Source organism: Mesoplodon bidens (genome assembly GCF_964165515.1).
Source record: "Mesoplodon bidens genome assembly, chromosome: 1".
Lineage (NCBI taxonomy): Eukaryota > Metazoa > Chordata > Mammalia > Artiodactyla > Ziphiidae > Mesoplodon > Mesoplodon bidens.
Window position 1 is genome coordinate 53894806 of NC_138176.1, and position 18992 is coordinate 53913797.

General features: G+C 40.9%; 1 protein-coding gene and 1 pseudogene across 5 annotated transcripts in view; both read right to left on the reverse strand.

Moving 5' to 3' along the window:
• LOC308623518 (recombining binding protein suppressor of hairless) overlaps positions 1 to 18628 on the reverse strand; it is a 115262-nt gene extending 96634 nt beyond the window's left edge. The window contains exon 1 of one of the 4 annotated variants that reach the window (XM_081246001.1): positions 18468 to 18628. Coding sequence is in view for 2 of the 4 variants with exons in the window: in XM_081245999.1 (XP_081102125.1) it covers positions 18235 to 18254 (20 nt within the window). In the remaining 2 variants the exon portion in view is untranslated. Of the gene's footprint in view, positions 1 to 18234; positions 18321 to 18467 lie in introns of those variants that run through there. The other 3 variants (XM_081246000.1, XM_081245999.1, XM_081246002.1) reach the window with 3 other exon arrangements.
• LOC308624509 (H/ACA ribonucleoprotein complex subunit 1-like) lies at positions 404 to 1651 on the reverse strand (annotated as a pseudogene). Its single transcript has one exon. The product of its transcript is annotated as an H/ACA ribonucleoprotein complex subunit 1-like (transcript).
• Positions 18629 to 18992: the final 364 nt, after the last annotated feature.

An 18992-nucleotide genomic window follows, 5' to 3' on the forward strand; every position in this document is an offset into this window, starting at 1 on the left:
TGTCCAACAGGAAAAGGAAAACAGACACATTAAAAGGGAGAAGATAATCCTATTAATAGCAAATAAAAGCTCACACTAGAGCAGAAAAAATATGTGATTTTGTCATTTTAAGTAACTGTATCACTGTATTCTCTGAAAATCTTCCTTGTACACAACAGAAACCTATCCTTAATCCTAACAAAAACCTACCAATGCCTCAAAGCACTGGATGGGCTAGTCATCTGACCAAGCAGAAATGAAAAAAGCACCGATGTCATAGCTAAATGGAAGTCAAAAAGTGGAAGAGGTAGCTAAGGAATCCCTGAGAGGATAGCTGAGGCATCAGTATCCATTACTAGGTGATTCCTCTCACAGGAACAGACTATCTTCCCCCAGGAACATGGGAATTATATATACTCTCAACTTTTGTAAATTCTCAAGTTCACTAAGTCATTTTAATATCTACATCATATTCTATTGTCAGGTGTCATCTTTCAAAAGTATACCAAGTTGGTGTGATTAGGAAATCATCCAACATAAACAGGAACCTCAGTAGCACTGTCAGGAACCAGTGCTGGAAAAGCCATCTGTTTATGGAAATAATACTTCCATTTCCCTAGTGATTATAGCTACCAGTGACAACTGTAAGATCCCAAGAGAAGAAAAGAAAATTTAACTGCCTCGAAACTTTAATTATTCATATAAACTAGCCAAGAAACTAAAGTTAAATGTTACACAAAGGGCTCTCTAACCCCCTAGTATTTTTTGGCTAATTATTCCTTTGGTAGCCCACATCTGTTCTGCTAAAATCTGATTATGAATCAGAAGTAACTCACTGGGAATGCTTTTTTTTTTTTAACTTAAAGGAATAAAACACTTTATTTTAAAAATTCGAATATGCTTCAAATGAAAGCCGCCCCTTTATTAAACACCCACAAGTTTCAAGCTTTGTACAAAACATTAGAACACTTGTTCATACTCTTTTAGGGCAAAATTGCCTGTTCTGCCACACTTGTTTTTTGTTGACATTGACGTTTTAGCTCCACTGTCATAAAATGACCAGTTCTTTAAGATTTGATCAAGAAACAAGTTTCTGGTCCATAGAAGTAGATCATGAGGTTAATGCAGAAGTCAACTGGTGAAGTTTCTGTCAACTGTTACACTTCGTGTCCTCTTCCACCTCTGAAACCACGGCCTCTTGCACCTCTGCCACCTCCTCCTCTTCCTCCTCCGACCTCCCCGGCCACCGCCTCCTGGAGATCCCTTCTCACCTGAGGCTGAGGTAGAAACCTCTGCAACGGCAGCGGCTTACATGGATCTATATAAAACTTCTGTAGTTTTTTAAAGGAAGATGCCTTCATGTTCTCTGACAATTTAACGGAAAAAAAAAAATCTCTAAGCTGTCCAAATATTTCATCCACTTTTCCAATTTGTTCTTTGTTTTCTAAATAAACTGGAGCACTGAAATAAGGCACCTTATTCTCATCTGTGGAACATTTACAAACTATGTCATCTTCACAGAGGTGCAGGAACTCTCCTAATAAAACTACTTGCTCTGGAGGTCCTTGGTCCTGGTCTTTGTTAAAACCTCCACGGCCGCCCCTCGTCCAAATCCTCCTCTGCCTCTGCCGCCGCCGCCGCCGCCCCCGCGACCTCCGCCTCGAAAAGACATGCTCTGCTCCCACAGGAGCCACGTGCACCTCAGGCTCTGGGAATGCTTTTATATCTAAAAGTAATTGTGGATAATAACTACAATTCACAAAAACTGTTATTTTTATTGTGCATAAAATCCTGTCCCACACAATGAAAGAAGTTACTGTCAAGGTTTAAACTCTCTTAACTACGAGGAAAAATGAGGCAATTTAACAACAAAAAAGTTCATTTTAACAGCATATTCAACTTGTACTTTTTGAATATCTTCAATACTAAGCAATTTGGGCTTCCCTGGTGGCACAGTGGTTAAGAACCCGCCTGCCAATGCAGGGGACATGGTTCGAACCCTGGTCGGGGAGGATCCCACATGCCACGGAGCAACTAAGCCCATACGCCGCAACTACTGAGCCCGCACGCCTAGAGGCGGCGCCCGTGCTCTGCAACAAGAGAAGCCACTGCAATGAGAAGCCCGTGCACCATAATGAAGAGGAGCCCCTGCTCGCTGCAACTAGAGAAAGCCTGCAAGCGGCAAGGAAGACCCAATTTATAAAATTTATATAAATAAATAAATTTATAAAATTTATAAAAATAAATAAATACATAAAATTTATAAAAATAAATAAATACATAAATTTATAAAAATAAATAAATACATAAATAGTTTATAGGTTTGCAAATATATACTCTAATAACTTCCTAAATACTGACTATACTTTCACATATACAGTTATGGAGTTATTTTGTTTTTGGTTTTTTTGGTCAGGGAGCCTCGTTTCAACTATCGCTCTACCACCCTTCCCCCTTTTATTTTCTTTTTTTGAAATAAATATTTTCTAGAATTCTTTTCATTGGAGAAATTTATCTTCTAGATATTTTGATAGAAAATACCAAGGCTCACCTTATTTCTTGTAACTCAGCTCCAGGTGTGAGCTTTAGTATCTCAGAGTAAAACTACTTTTAATAATTAATAGTTAACTATTTGGATCTGCTCAATAACGTATTAAAACCATATACTTTTGAAATGAAAACAGGTATACGCACTGTGCCTAAAACTATATGTATGAGCTAATCATACCAAATGGAAAATATTAGTTCCAAACAATCCAACATTTAAACAGCAGACACAGGTAAAGCATCATCCATAAGTGCTATTACACACAGTAATTGCTGAGGGCAAAAATATTTCATGACAGAAACCATGTCCATAAAACAACTAAAATTACAATTTACCTTTACACATATCCAAGTAATACACTTAAAGATCATCAAAAAGTCATGCAAAACATTCCAAATTCCTTCAAAGTCATAAGAAATAAAGAGCAGTAGCAGAAATGACTGCTCCAAAGATTCCCAGAATAGAAACACTCTCTCAATTTGTACTATCCTAACTCACTCCCCTCAAAACACATTCACCCTTGAGAACAAACACAGAATTCACTGCAACTGTGGCTACAATTTGTAAGCAGCCTTTCACTGCTCCATAAAGGCTCATCATTGTAGAAGTTCATCAGTTTTTAAGCCACATCCACAGCTGCTGTCTTAGTTAGAAAAACAACAAAATTTGACAGCAGAAACTTTAAAATAAAAGATTTACATAAAACAAAATTAAAAGTACTCCAGTATAATAAAAAGAATGAATGTATCTAGAGTACCAAAAACATGAGACTTGAGTCATTTTTAATAGTGATACCTTTCATTTACATGGTGTGAGAATTACTCTCTAAGCTCTCTGGCACATACAGTATCATTTCTAACTTAAAGCCTAGATCAAGGATATCATCTACACAGAAAATAAGCAAAGCAGGGATATTACCAAATTAGTTAGTGGTGAAGAGAATCTATTTCATGACCACCAGCCTGTGTTCTTTCCACAACCTTCCTTCCAAAATCATATTCTAAAATTCAGAGGCAAAAATCCCACATAAAACTGTTCTAAAAAAATATCTATTGAAAAAAGTCTATTAAAAAAAAAAATCCTGCATAAACCAATTCCCTATTCAACTTTACCCTTCTGCCTCAGATCTATTCTCTGCCTGGACTGAGGGAAGGGGCTCCTCTGGTTAGTGAGCACAGCCAATCATGTGTTGATGGATGACTAAGCATTAACTACATATGGGGAAGCATTATCACATATTAGACTGCACAATCACTAGAAGACATTCATGGCAATGGAACTGGAATCCAGAGACATGAGTTTGAATTTCAACTCTCCCACCAACCAACAGGTGAGCTTGCTTAAGTTTCTGTAAAACAGAGGAACACTATCTTCCTCACTAGAGGATGGCAAGGGCTAAATGCAACAACAGACCTCAAGGCTACTGAACACCATATTCAGGTAATAGATTATATTTAAAACACATTAGATGAATCTGTATTTATACCAGGGGGCTTATAAAATTTTATAAGTATAACACATAGTAGTAAAAGTAGGACTTCAAATCAAGGAGAAAACAACAGACCATTCAAAAAGAGATGCTGTTAGAACACTTCGTTCATTCATTCAACAACTACATACTGAGTACCCACTACATGCCAAGCACTATATTCTAGCAGAGAAGAGAAATAAATAAAAGGCAAATAACGTATATTGTTAGAAGCTGACACAAACCAGTGAGAAAAATAAAACAGGGAAGGAGCACATAATGTGGGATAAAAAGTAGGATAAATGTAGTAAAATCAGAAAGCACTAGAAAGGAGACCAAGAAAAAGGTGCCAGTGAGGTAGGAAACTAGAAGTGTGGTATCCTAGAAGGCAAAAAAATGTTTGAACAAGACATCAAATGCCACTGATCAAGTCAAGTCAAATAACACTTGAAAAAAAAAAAAACTACTACATTCACCTGTGTGAAGGGAATTGGTAACCGTGAGAAAAGCAGTTTTGCTGAAATGGTCCAGACAAAAAGTGTGGTTGGAAAAGGTTTAGGGGGAATGGAGTAAGAGTAACTGGAGATAGAAAGAACTCTTCATACGAAGTTTGTTGCAAAGAGGAATAGAGAAATAGAAACTAGAGGGGAGTGCAGAATCCAGAGAAGAAATAACAGCATGTTTGTACTGTCAAGAATGCTTCATTAGGGCTTCCCTGGTGGCAGCAGTGGTTAAGAATCCCCCTGCCAATGCAGGGGACACGGGTTCGAGCCCTGGTCCAGGAAGATTCCACATGCCTCCGAGCAACTAAGCCCGTGCGTCACAACTACTGAGCCTGCGCTCTAGAGCCCACGAGCCACAACTACTGAAGCCCATGCACCTAGAGCCCATGTTCTGCAACAAGAGAAGCCACCGCAATGAGAAGCCCGCGCATCACAAGGAAGAGTAGTCCCCGTTCACCGCAACTAGAGAAAGTCTGCGTGCAGCAGTGAAGACCCAACGCAGCCAAAAATAAAAATAATAAATCAATAAATTTATTTTTTAAAAAAGAATGCTTCACTAGAAAGGTAAAAATTGAGACCAGAGGAAAGGCCAGTGGGCTAACCAATGTCCTAGAGTAGCTGAGAAGGGAAGGGATCTAGGGTACAAGTAGAGAGTTTGCCCTAAAGTTTGGAAGTATACTCGCCCCACTGTAAGCAGTGCATTATCTCTGGGGGTTGGGATTTAAGTGTGAAGAGGAACTATCTTATTCACTTTATACTGATTTCAGTTTACAAGTAACATGTATTTGTCTAAATTACTTTTTAAAAAACTCAAGACAGGATTTTAGGATGGTGGTGGCAGCAGCAGTTTTTCAACCTCTCCACATAGAAGAGCACCTAGACAACAAAATCAAAATCTACGGACACCAGTTACAACAAAATTAGGTTGCCAAGTGACCCCAAACCTCTAAATACTAACAACGGTACACTAGCAAACCACCAACAGCCATAGACTAAAGAAGGAACTGACAAGGCTATGACAGTGGTCCAACCAGGAGATGAAGGTGACCTGGAGAATAAAGCAATGGCAGTGAGCAAGGAGAGGAGAGCCCAGAATATGAGACAAGTAATCTGGAAGCAGAAAGGGAATGATTTGGTCATCAACAAAATAAGAAAATACAAGAGTAGGAGGAAATGAGGAAAATACGGAAGTTCATTTTTACCTGCTGGATGAACAATGGCATTAATAACAGATATCAAGCCTATTTTATAAGATGGTATAACAGGTCTAGTTGGTGGAAAAAACATGTTGTTTTGGAAAAAAACAAGTTTGGTGGGCCTACAGAACAACCAGTAGTAGTTTTAGAAATATGGATCTAAACATCTGAGGTGATGATACACATATCAAGTCAAAGAACAGATAAGACAGAGAGAAAGACAAAGATTGCAGACCACAATATTTAAGCTAGAGGAGGGGGGCTTCCCTGGTGGCGCAGTGGTTGAGAGTCCGCCTGCCGATGCAGGGGACACAGGTTCGTGCCCCGGTCCGGGAAGACCCCACATGCCACGGAGCGGCTGGGCCCGTGAGCCATGGCTGCTGAGCCTGCACATCGGGAGCCTTTGCTCCACAACAGGAGAGGCCACAACAGTGAGAGGCCCACATACTGCAAAAAAAAAAAAGACTAGAGGAGGAATAGGTATAAAAGATGGAATGTCCAAGAGATAAAGATAGTGTCTTATTAGTCATGAATAAAGACACCATGGTCAACAAAAACAAAGGAGGCAGAAAAATTAAACAAGGTTTTGGGATCCAGTTGAAGGGTTATTTATTGATGGCCTGGGATGGAAAACCAGATTTTACCATTTAACAAAAAAGATAAGTGGTAAAGAAAAGATCTGGCCCTGGCTTGAATGAGAAGAAAGGAAATCAACAGTAAGCAATTCTTACAGAACAGCCTAGTCTGGCAGCCCCTTGCATACATACATTTGATCCTCACAAGAATTCTGAGATATGCTCCCCACTTTACAAATGGAGAAACTTAAGTTACAACACAATTAGGTAACTTGTCCAAAGCCAAACAATGTGTATACAAAATAATTAAATGACTTGAAAATTGGTCTTTAGGCAGAAAATGAATAAGACGACAGATAAAAACTAAAAACACAAATAGGAGAAAGAGGACTAACTGATTTAACATCATCCCAGGAGTACCTGACAAGATTATTTTTTAATGATACAAAATTTTACTTAAAGATAAACGATGCTACTTCAGAGAACCTTCTGAATTCACACACTAGTCAAGAATTTATATTTATTTTTAAAGTAATGTAATAGAGAAGAGTATAATAATCTCCTTTTCCTTAAAGCCTTGTGTTAGGCTTACCTATGTCTGGGACTGTCTTGCCACCTAGTAGAGAGCTTGGAAGCTTTCAAATGATTAACATTTAGGTGGAGAGATAAACAAAAGCTCTCTGAGTACATGGTAGTGCAATGACAAAGGCAGAAGGGAAGCTGTGTGAACTTGGGTTAAATCACTAAATCCCTGACCCTGGGACATCTATAAAATGGAGATACTATCTCCCTTCACAATGTAGTTGAGGACTCAGTAGGTATTCAACAAAATGTCAGTTCCCTAATCCCCTTAAATATTGTTTGCTAAACTACTGACATCTTTAATATGTCAATAAAATAGAATGTTAGCATTTCCATTTAAAACAAAAGAAGTTGAAGAATATGCTCCCAAATTGGTAACAGTAGTTAATTTCCTGGTGGAAGACTACAGTGGCTCACTTTACATGACATATTTAAATAACTTTTGAGTTTCTTATAACAAACATTATTTTTCCAACAAGAAAAATAATCAAGATGAGTGTTTACAGATGACACTAACTAGCCCTTAAGGAAAACTTCCACTCCATAGTCACTTCCCTGAAATAATTTTAGAAACAAGGTAAAATACAGTAAAAAAATAAATCAACTGCACACCTAAGCTACCATGTGAACTTAAATTGTAATGTAATTCAAACGATATTTAATGTACCAAATGACAACTTCCAGGACTTACAGCTAAGAAACTAGGATTAAATGAATAACATGCCACTAAATTCTGTATTAAAACGTACCCATCACACTATAGCATAGAGGAAGGCCAGAATGAAAAATACTTGTTACCAATAATTATGAAATCATCTTTGAAAGCTATGGCTCTCCAGGTTTGTTTTTTTTAACATTACAACAGTGAAGCAACAACCCCCACTAATGCAGTACAATCCATTTAATCAAATAATGACACTCATTACTGTAAGCTGTAAGTTAAAGTTCCAAACCAAAACTACCACTACTATCTTTGGAATGCTGAAATGGATTCAATTCAGTTCCCTGACATTTGGATAAGCACAGATGACAGACACAACAGATTTAATGAATTCCATAGTCAAGTGTCATATTGTTTTGACATAAATACACTAAAAAAATCACTGTATGAAAATCATAAGGTTCATAAACAAGCCCATCTTTCAGTATATGATTTCAGGTTGTGGCCTCCTTCCCTATATGACAGTCTTCTTTTTTCTCAATCTCCCCTCCTGTCCATTTCCTTGGAAATAGCCAGCTGTAATTTAGTGCAGGTGGCAAAACTAAGAAGCTAAGGAGGCAAGAAGCAGAGACTGGAGTGAACCACGGGTAAGTGAACCCAGGCAGTTCTTGCATGGGGCAACTAAAGCAGACTGGGTGAGGAGGTGTGCAGTGAGAACAAGTGTGTGGCCACCCTGGTCAGTCACAAGTACAGTGCAAGATAAAGAACGCAAGCAGCATCAAGAACAGGAAAACAGCAAAGGAAGAAAGAACAGGCAGGCTCAGAGCTGACCGCTTATTAAGCAACACTGGCAGCAGCACTCCCGGGTTTGGGGCTGAGAAATTTGTATTCTTGGTCTAAGCCCACAAAAATAGGGGGAAGAAAGTATTTTTAAAAACAAAGTGCATGTAACATTAAAAGGCAGCTGAGTGGTATAAATACAAAGGAGTGAAAGACCAGCATAAATCTCTCCCCTTAAAAAACAAACCAGGGGCTTCTCTGGTGGCGCAGTGGTTGAGAGTCCACCTGCTGATGCAGGGGACACGGGTTCATGCCCTGGTCCGGGAAGATCCCACATGCCGCAGAGCGGCTGGGCCCGTGAGCCATGGCTGCTGAGCCTGCGCATCCGGAGCCTGTGCTCCGCAACGGGAGAGGCCACAACAGTGAGAGGCCCGCGTACCGCAAAAAACAAACAAACAAACAAAAAACAACCAGAACAAGTCTCAGCTCAGGCACTGAATGTGTCTCAGCCATTAGCTAATTGTAAATTATTTACTCTGTCTCTGCCTACGTTTAAATGAGTGGTTACTTTAGAACATATGATTAACAAGGTCTTTTCCAGGTGTGAAGTTTCCTGAATCTAACGGATTTAACAACCTATATATAACATTTGTCACACAGGATGTAGTTACTTTCTATGGTATGTATGTTACTCCACAACAGGGAGAGCACAGTACACCAGAATATAAATAAGAGAATACAGAATCGTGTCCAGTATCTCTACAGACCACACTTCATCATCATCTTTCATTAAATCCAGGAACAAACAAATTCCCAATCTTCTCCTTTAAAGCAATCCACAAAGTCTTAAGAAAAAACAAGGCCTAAAATCTAAGCACCAGGCTTCACTTTAAATACACTCAGAAATGGGTAATTTAGTCACTGTGAATTTTAACTGAGCTTCACTTGAGCTCCTTTTTACAGGACATATTCTAATGCCATTACACTTTTCTGTTTTTCAATACTCTGAGGTTTCTATTTGCTATATGTTTCATATCCCACTTCAAAAAGTATAGTCCAGAACTGGCAGAAAGCTAAACAATAATCCAGGGGGTCAGTTTATCAGTGGGCTCTACATACAAAAGCCAATCTATGCTAAATTTCAGCTTTATCACTTAGACTAAGTGCCACCTAGTGGCAAGTATTGTATTTTATTAAATCCATTCAAGTCATGTTCATCCAGCAAGTACAAACTGGCCAATAGCAGTTGCTCCACAATTATGCAACAAAAGTAAAATATTGGCCCAGTCTTTACGAAGCTCGCTGATAGATTAATGGATATAGACAGAAGGAAAAAAAAAGATAATACAGGTATATTTACACAATTGCAGAAAAATGTTAAATGTTATATCAGAAGCATGCAAAAATATTCAGTATTTATTTAAAAGAAACAAATACTGTTACGTAGGTTCTCTTACACCTGTTCACCTCACTCAGACTTTCCCACCTGCAAATACTTCATCACCCAGGTTTCAATCGTTCAGTGTCCCCCCACCCCATCCCACCTTCTCTTCCATGCTTCTCCCCACCCCCATCTAATATCCTTTAAATTCTATTCCAGAAAGGGGGAAGACGAGAACCTATTTTTTGAGCACCTACTACTCCCAGAACTGAGTTAGGCATTTTATATCCTGTATCTCATTTAATCCTCATATCGATACCATGAAGTATTATTTTCTCCCACTTTTTAGACAAGGGCAAGACTTAGATTAAGTGACATGCTCACAGCCACAGATTTTATCTACTGCATCGATTCCAAAGCTCCCTATACCACCCTGCCCCCAAAAAGAAACAAACAAGCTGCTTTGTTCCTTCCATTCCTAGGCTTTCCAAGATCAGACTTTGCTCATATATATTTCTCTTATGTTCTCCATCAACTCCAATCTATTTTACACTACAACTGACCCTCGAGCAGCACTGATCCACCTATATGAAGATTTTTTTCAGTAATGAATACTAAGTGCCACGTGACTCAGGCTCGTTGAATCTGAGGATGGGGAACCATGGGTACAGAGGAACCTCAGGTACCTGAAGGTCCTACTACAAGCTATTTGCCCTAACCCACCCCCCCCACACACCTGTGTTATTCAAGTGTCAACTGTATCTACACCCAGCCGCACCTCTTCAAAACTCGGTCAGTGCCCCCGCCATCCCTGTTTGATATCCAAATCCTTGGCTTAGCACTCAAGGTCCTCTAAGAGGCCCCAACCACTTTTCTAGCTTTATTTTCTACCGCTCCCTATGATCTCTCCTCTCGAATTAAAAGATAATCATTTGGGGCTTCCCTGGTGGCACAGTGGTTGAGAGTCTGCCTGCTCATGCAGGGGACACGGGTTCATGCCCCAGTCCGGGAAGATCCCACAGGCCACGGAGCGGCTGGGCCCGTGAGCCATGGCCGCTGAGCCTGCGCGTCCAGAGCCTGTGCTCCGCAACGGGAGAGGCCACAACAGTGAGAGGCCCGCGTACCGCAAAAAAAATAAATAAATAAAAGATAATCATTTGCACCCATGTTCCCATCAACATTATACATCTGTTATACACATAAAATCAATCTCCCTTATTATCTGTGTACTTTCCACTAAATCATGAACTTCACTGGACCATTTTTTAGCCATCTTCAAAAGGTTTTATACAGAGGTCTTATACCTACTAAGTGCTCAATAACTTTAATAAATACATTACTAAAACAATTATAAAGAACCACTAAAGCATGGTTATACTCTTTATTTCCCTTAACCACTCCTTCATGTCTGGGGATCTCAATGTTTCTACCTCTTCCACCTGGTGTATGGATCAGGAGCTCTGTACAGAACTACATAATTTTTTCCATGAAAAAGTTCCTCATACTCAAACCAAAAGTTAAATGATTTGAAAAAGTATACTGGAAACAATGGAGACAATAAAAAGTTCAGTGGTTGCAGGATGGGATAAGGGAGGAGAGAGCAGTGAACAGGCAGAGCACAGAGGACTTTCTAGGGCAATGAAACTACTGTTTGATACTACAACGGCACATACATTTGTAGATACATTATACATTTGTCCAAACCCACAGAATGTACACCAAGAGTGAACCCTAACGTAAACTATGGACTTGGGGAGATAATAATGCGTCAGTGTAAGTTCATCAGTTATAACAAACGTACCACTCTGTTGGGGGATGTTGGTAATACAGGAGGCTATTTGTGGGGGGGCAAGGAGTGCACAGGAAATATCTGTACCTTCCCCTCAATTCTGCTGTGAAACTAAAACTGCTCTAAAAAATAAGTTCCAATTGAAAAAAAAGGAATTCCCTGGCGGTCCAGTTGCTAGGACTCGGTGCTTTCACTGCTGGGGCCCGGGTTTGATCCCTTGCCGAGGAACTAAGATCCTTCAAGCCGTGTGGCACGGCCAAAAAAAAAAAGTATTCTGGATAAAAAAGCAAGATCTTAGTGGATCTGCAGTTTTCCATAAATGGAATACCACTGTTCCAAAAGAAGTTGTTTAAAGAAAACATATATAACACTGATTCTCTATTTTATAAGGCAACTGATATTGCAGTCATATAACACAATCTTTACAACACTAGTAAAAAATAACAGGGTTTCATAAAGTGATGAACATTTTTCCTAGTTATATAAACTTTTTATGAGAAACTATTCTTATTCATTTACAACTCTATCATCTAATTAACAAGTGCACAAAAAACATTAGTTCTAAGGCCAAATTAAAAATATGGAATATAGATGTGACTTCCCTGGTGGTCCAGTGGATAGGACTCCGCACTCCCAATGCAGGGGGCCAGGGTTCGATCCCGGGTCAGGGAACTAGATCCTGCATGCATGCCGCAACTAAGAGTCCGCACGCCACAACTACAGATCCAGCCTGCCGCAACTAAGACCTGGCGCAGCCACAATTCATTCATTAATTAAAATACTGAATATAGAAAAGCAAGCACGGGAGGGGAATTAAAAAGGGTCAACTTGATTTTCTAGTGTATTCCAACTCACATCCAATCAGCACAGCATCTTCACTGCAAGGCTTTTGCAACTTAGGATACCCAAGATGCAGTGGTTTCTTTCTTTTCGTTTTTGTAAATTTAAATAATTTAAATATTCCAAAAACTGCTATGAACTTACCAACGTGACTGAAAAGCTGTCATGCTTATCACTCTTCATTGTCTCAACACAACAAACCTACACAAATATTTATATAGATAAGTAATTACTACCAATTATACAAACCAAGCCAGAGTGCCTCAATGCTTGCTTTTTCCCCAGTAGTAAGTTGTGTTCAGGAAATGCATTACCCTTTTCACACCATTAGGATATCATTTCACTCCCTGAAGCAGAATCAGGCCTGATGAGACATAAGTGACATCATGATGTTGTACCAGGCCTAACGGGCATCCAGAACTATGGGCAAGGTGTCCTGAGAGATGGTAGCAGCTGGGCATTCAACATTCCTACATCATTATGGCTGTCCAAGCAGAGAAGAGAGCAGCAAGAAGCAGACCCCAAAAAGTTGGGGGTGACTCAATGACAACATGTGTGGTCAAGCAGTAATATATCAAATACGTCTGCTCAAAATGCCAAGGCATATATTCAAAGGGCTGCAGTCCTCTGCACTAAATACACTGCTGCCTTCCTAAGACATGAGCCACAAACCACAGGTTGCAATATAAGAAAGTTCATCTTGAATCCTGCCTGTGAAAGGTTACCAAAAGAAACTGATTATTAAAATTAAAGTATTTGTATACAGTGCTTTACTATTTACAAATCACTTACACATCCATGGTTTTGACACACATTTTACCTTATTTGATAGTCACAATGTGTCCAGCAGATAAACACAACAAAATTATCATTACTTATTTTATAGAGGTAGAAACTGAAGCTTAAAGAAATTATCTATAAGTAATCTGTCCACAAAACCTGAGCCTTCCTGAAGATTATAAACTTCTTACTTGGTTCAATCGTGTGGATTCCGCAAAAAAGCAGCCTACAGTGTCTTAAGGTTTAATGCATGTCCCTATGCATCTAAGAAGTACTTAAAACACTTAAAAATAATGAAACCTTTTGAAAAACACTGAATAGTCAACCATACAAAAAACAAAATATGATATTTAAGCTTGTCAGTTTGTACAAACAATACACTACTTTCTAAAAATCCAAAGGAACTTTTGCCTAAGAATTTTACTACAATGTTGTCAGGGGCTATAAGACTGTCTTTGACTGAAAATATCAATTCCTTTGGGTACTTCAGCAATTAAATACCCTATAGAATCAATATATTCCCTGTACACGTCAAATTCTGCTTACACGAACCATGTTGCATCATGGTTTCAAAGTTCTCTGAATCCTGTGTTCAAAAAACTTTTTACTGAGTCCCCATCATGTTTTAGACACTCTTCTAAGAATAGATAATTTTTTTTAACGTTATCTGTCATCAAGTGACCAACAGCCTTTGGGTATGACAGACAATTACAATTCAGTATGACACCTCCAAGTGAATTATACCCAGTCCTTTAAGAACACAACGGGAGGGGTAACTGAACCCAGCCTGGTGGATCAGGGTAGAATATCCTCAGACCACAATCTTGAATAATAACCTACCTAACACCAGCACTTTTCAAGCACAGGGATACATTAAACTGTGGAGCCCATACAAGGAACTCCAAGTTCTTGAATATGGCTGGAGAACTGAATATGAAGGGAGAGAAAGGCAAAAACAGTTCAGCTGGAGAAAAGGTAAATGAAATAGTTATAGAGGACCCTATATGCCGTGCTAGCTAACATTTTTCTGAGCACTTGCTATATGCCAGGCATCCTCAAATGTTCTCTTGCATTTAATCCTCACAGAGAACCACTGAGCTAAGAATAATTACCTTGCAACTGATGGAGGAGGCAAGGAGAGGTTAGATCGTTTGTCAATCTTATAGAGGTTTTAAGTGGCAGAGACAGAACTGGAACCCAGTTCAGATAAAATCCTAAAAGTGAGCTCATAAACTCTCCACTCCGCTGCCTCTCTTAATGAAGGCTGCTAGGGGGAGCCATTGAAAGGTTTTTAAAGTAAGGAGTGAAGTGATCAGATTTGCTCTTTAGAAAGACTATGTGGAAGTTGGATAAAGGGGGTGAGTCTAGAAGCAGAAAGAGGAAGCTGCCAATGTCTGTAGTAATCCAGGTGAGAAACGATGAGAGCATGAATTGTGGCAGTGAGGATGAAGGAGACAAATTCAAGAGTTTTTCAGGAGGGAAAATCATCAGTTCTTAGTGATTAAACATAAAGAGTTAGTGTGAGAGAGAAAACCTGGCTTGGGGAACTATTGGGACATGACATAATCTACCAGGAATAGAGAAACAACTGGTTTTGTTTTTTCAATAAATATCTACAGAGTGTCTCCCAAATGCAAAACACTTTTCTAGGCCAAAGGTCAAGTCTGAAATTATGGTACTGGTTGTTAGAAAATATTGAGAGTAAATGACAAAGCATTAAAAAATATAAGGTATATTGAAAATTAGTCACTACTATTAACAGACTTGGCCTAGAGTCTAGTGAAAACATTTTGTGCTACCATTTAAAACAAAAGAGTACCACATGCAGAAAACAAATCAACAGAGGAAAGGCATCCCACAATTTTAAAATGTGTTATTACATTTGAGTTTGACAGATCTTCACTCTCTTACACAACACAAACACACACACACACACCACCCTGTAATGTGTTTTACTTATCCCTCTCCCTCTTAAAAACAGTATCAATTTTATTACCCTAACTATAATACATATTTGGGGATTTTTCATCCCACTATCACCACTGTGATTTGCCAAGAACTTAGTTCATAACCTCCTACTTGATTTCCTATAAAATATGACCTACTTCACATTGGCTTAATTCAGTAACAATTCCTAGATTTTTTAACCACACCTTTCATCCAAGGATGCTCTCTGCAAATCCTAAGGCACAGCAATCCTGTGCAGATGTGGCAAGTTACTACAATTCCCATTTTACTACATAGTTAGGAAACTGGCCCAGGGGAAGTAGAGTAACTTGGAAATAATCACAAAGCCAGATGCCAAAAATAACAACTTTTAGCCAATCCATGAGAAAATACTGCCCCTAGTTGAAATAACATGAAATTTAGTATTAGGAGCAAACAAAATGTGAATCATGTTTTAAAGCCAAGTCCTGGGTTTTTAAAATATATTTTTAAAAATGACCGAATACTAAAGATTTGTAAGAACTTTCAAACACACCATTTTTTTCCCTAATACTTTATCCATCCAGAGCGCCAAAGATTATTTAATGAATTGCATCTGGCAAGAGTAGCTTCCCTCCCACCCCCAAAACGTTTTTTATCTTAGCCACTTGAGACACTGATAGAAATCTGTGGGTATAGAATAGGTAAGTTTTAAACAAACCTATTTAAGAAGATATATTAGGAGTGAAAATACCCCAAGTGAGCCTCTTATATTTTTTCCTGAAAATATACCCTCTGCAGACCCATCTGCAATACGCATGGGCAATAAATTTAAAGCTTTAATAGTCAATACTCAAAATGAAAGTTTCCCAATTACAACTAATGCTGCATGTTTCTAAATATGCTGCTATTTAATATAATTTAATAAAGGTAGCTTTATTTGGTCACGAAGTAAAGGTCTTACACGATTTAGAAGCAAAAAGCACAACTTGATTTTTAAAAGTTGCTTTTATGAGGTTTGTGTGATCATTCTTATCTGCACACGTCAGAGCAAAATACCTTCCATTATTACAAGGTATTTGCTTACAGTCAGAAACAACAGTATGTGCTCAAGATTTTTCACCTTCAAAAAGAATGATTATGCCCTAGGAACAAGTAAGGAAGACAAATGATTATCAGTGGAATCCACTCATGGAACCCAGACTGCAAATTTTCACAGAAGCCTCACGTATCAATCGTGAAAGATGATTTTCCATTAATTAAAATTCAAACTAATTCATACTAATTCTAATCACAGCCTTAAAAACAAAATGCTTTCCTCTCCACCAACATCCCTCACACTTGTATATCCTCTACTAGTAGCAATTCATGTGGTTTACAAATGAAATGACACTCCAAGTGATTTTATGGATAACGTATCTTCTAAAGGTAGTGATCAGCTAGTTGGGGCGGGGGTGTACCTCCTGAACAGTCTACTCAGCCTAGTAATACTGGTAAATCGAATACCTCTTATTCCAGCACCAGAATATCCAGGCCATTTAAACACACCATACCACCCTCCCCCAACTCCCACTCCAAACTCCAAGCTTTTAACATTTCCATAACAATAGCACTCTGAACAAATTAAAGCTCCTTTAACACTAGAAGTGCCTTTACCTTACTTAAAGACTATTACTTAAATGTCTTTTAATTGCATTTGATTAATGCATTCCACAAAGATTCCAGAAGCAGTATTCATCAACCCAAACTGCACTCTTAAGCGCTTTCCCCGTTTCAACTTCGAAGATGGGGCAGAAGAGCTGTCATACATCTACGGAGCAAAAGCACGTAACTGTAAACTATCTAAAAATTAAGAAAAAGTAAAATATTTATATCAAATTTCCAAGCAGGATGCCCTCCCTTTTTCCTTGCGAAACAGCAGTTACTGGTAAAATAACTGAACTCTTGAAAATGCTGAAATTCTCCACCTCAAACCAACATTCACAAGTTTTTTAACACCAAATACTCAACTGCTATGCACGTACCAAATGAATATCCATCTTAACAACTGAAACTATTCCCGCACACCAACAGAAAAAAAACACCTTTCGTCTCTACAACACCCTCAGGTAACCCAGATGCAAAGCTACGACAGCTGCCCTTGGCCTAGGCCATCAGAAACCAAGGGGCGGGAGGGCGAATAACCAAGAGACCTTTTTCCAGGGCTACTGTTGCCAAGCAAAACAACCAGGGGCCCAAAGAGATCGCGAAGAAAACTGGAGACACTGTAATCCCGAGAGAAAGGGGTGGTGGGGAGGTGTGCACGTAATCCCGAGAGAAAAGGGTGCGGAGAGGAGGAGCGCTGAGGAGGAAACCAAGTATCCCCACGCATCTTTCAGACGCACAAAAACAAAAACAAACCCTCGGGTCTGTCCGTACTTAGGAGCACCATATGCAGTCCTCGGGGCTGAGACAGTTCAGCCGACAAACACCGTGGGTAGTGGATAAATCAACCGATGATGGAAGGTGAAGGGGGTACCAAGCGAATAAACCACTGGACGGGGGAGACAAAGCCTCCGGGGGTGATCAAGGACCAAGCAGAAAGGTGAGAGGGAAACGCAAGAGAGAAATAATGGGGGAAAAATTAGAAGAAAAACAGAAATCTGGTACCTGGGCTGTCGCAGGTCACTGAGCTACCGAATAGAGAGGGGCACAACAAAGGGGCACGGAAGGAAGGACAGCTGAGGGGAGGAGATGGAGAAGGGATGCGGGGCGCGACGGGTCGGACAAAGCGCCCAAGGAGGCGAAACAAAGGGCCGGGGGTAGAGAGTCGCGGGGGGCAGCGGGGAGAGACAAAGCGCCGGGGGCACCCGCCCGGCGAGAAGGCGACGACGGCCTCAAAGAACAAAGCTGCGCGGGGCCGGGAGGCAGGGCCCGCGAACGTCGGCGCGGAAGGCGCGCTGCGGGCACGGAGCCCGCGGGCCCCGCGCGCCGGGCCGCACTCACGCCCGCACCCGCCGGCCTCGCCGCCGTCGCCGCCCGCCCTCAAGCGCCGGAGCCCGAGCCACAGCAGCGCAGAGCAGGCAGCGCACGGCCACACGCCGTCGCCGCGCTCGGCGCACGCTACACCGCCCCCGTGGCCCCCGGACGCCAAGCGTGCCGCGGCCCTCGAACCCGCCGCCCGCCGCGGGCTACGAGACGCCCGCAACTTTCCCGGTTCCCAGCGCTCCGATTCCCCCAGACTTACCCTGTCACAACAGGCGCCATCTTCCACAAACTCTCGCCAAAACTCCAACCCTCGCGAGATTCCCCCTGACGCCTTCCCTGGTCCCTCTCCCCCGCCCCTTCCCTTTTTCCTCACTCCTCGATTCCACCCAGCCCCCGCGCTCCCTTTCCCCTCGCAGCAGCCGCGAAGAGCCAGACGCCTCGCGCCGCCAGCGGAGTAAGGGATACAGCTCACTGCCTTCCCTGGAAACCTACCCAAGAGATGGAGCATGCGCAGGCGGCTCCTCCGCGGGCGAGCCCTCCATCTGGTCCATGGGGAGCGCTCCGGTTATCCGGGTTTTGGGACGCGCCCTGAGGGACGTACGTGGAGACTGAGGAAAACCGGAGGGGATTACAACGGGGACGGAGAATGGAGGGGTCAGGAGGCGGAGCCGAGGGGAAGAGCGGAGGGGTCCTGGGAAAATCTGCCGCGTTTCACAGGCCTAGATGAAACACCTCCTCAAATGGGTGTTTTCCAAGTGGCTTCCCGCTCACTCTAGTTCCCAGCCCTTTTCATTCATTCAAACGTTCATTGGACGCCTCCATTATGGTAATGTCAGCGTTAGGTGCTGGAGCTACAAAGATGCCTGGAGTTCGGCCGAGTGACAAACCAAGAATTATCTTAGTTCATTCGACCCCCTTGCTAACAGAGAGACAGACAAAATTACAACGTGGTCCGACCCTCCAGAATTCTGTAAATGGACAACTTTTGCAGTTGAGCTCTATTAGAGCCTTAGCTTT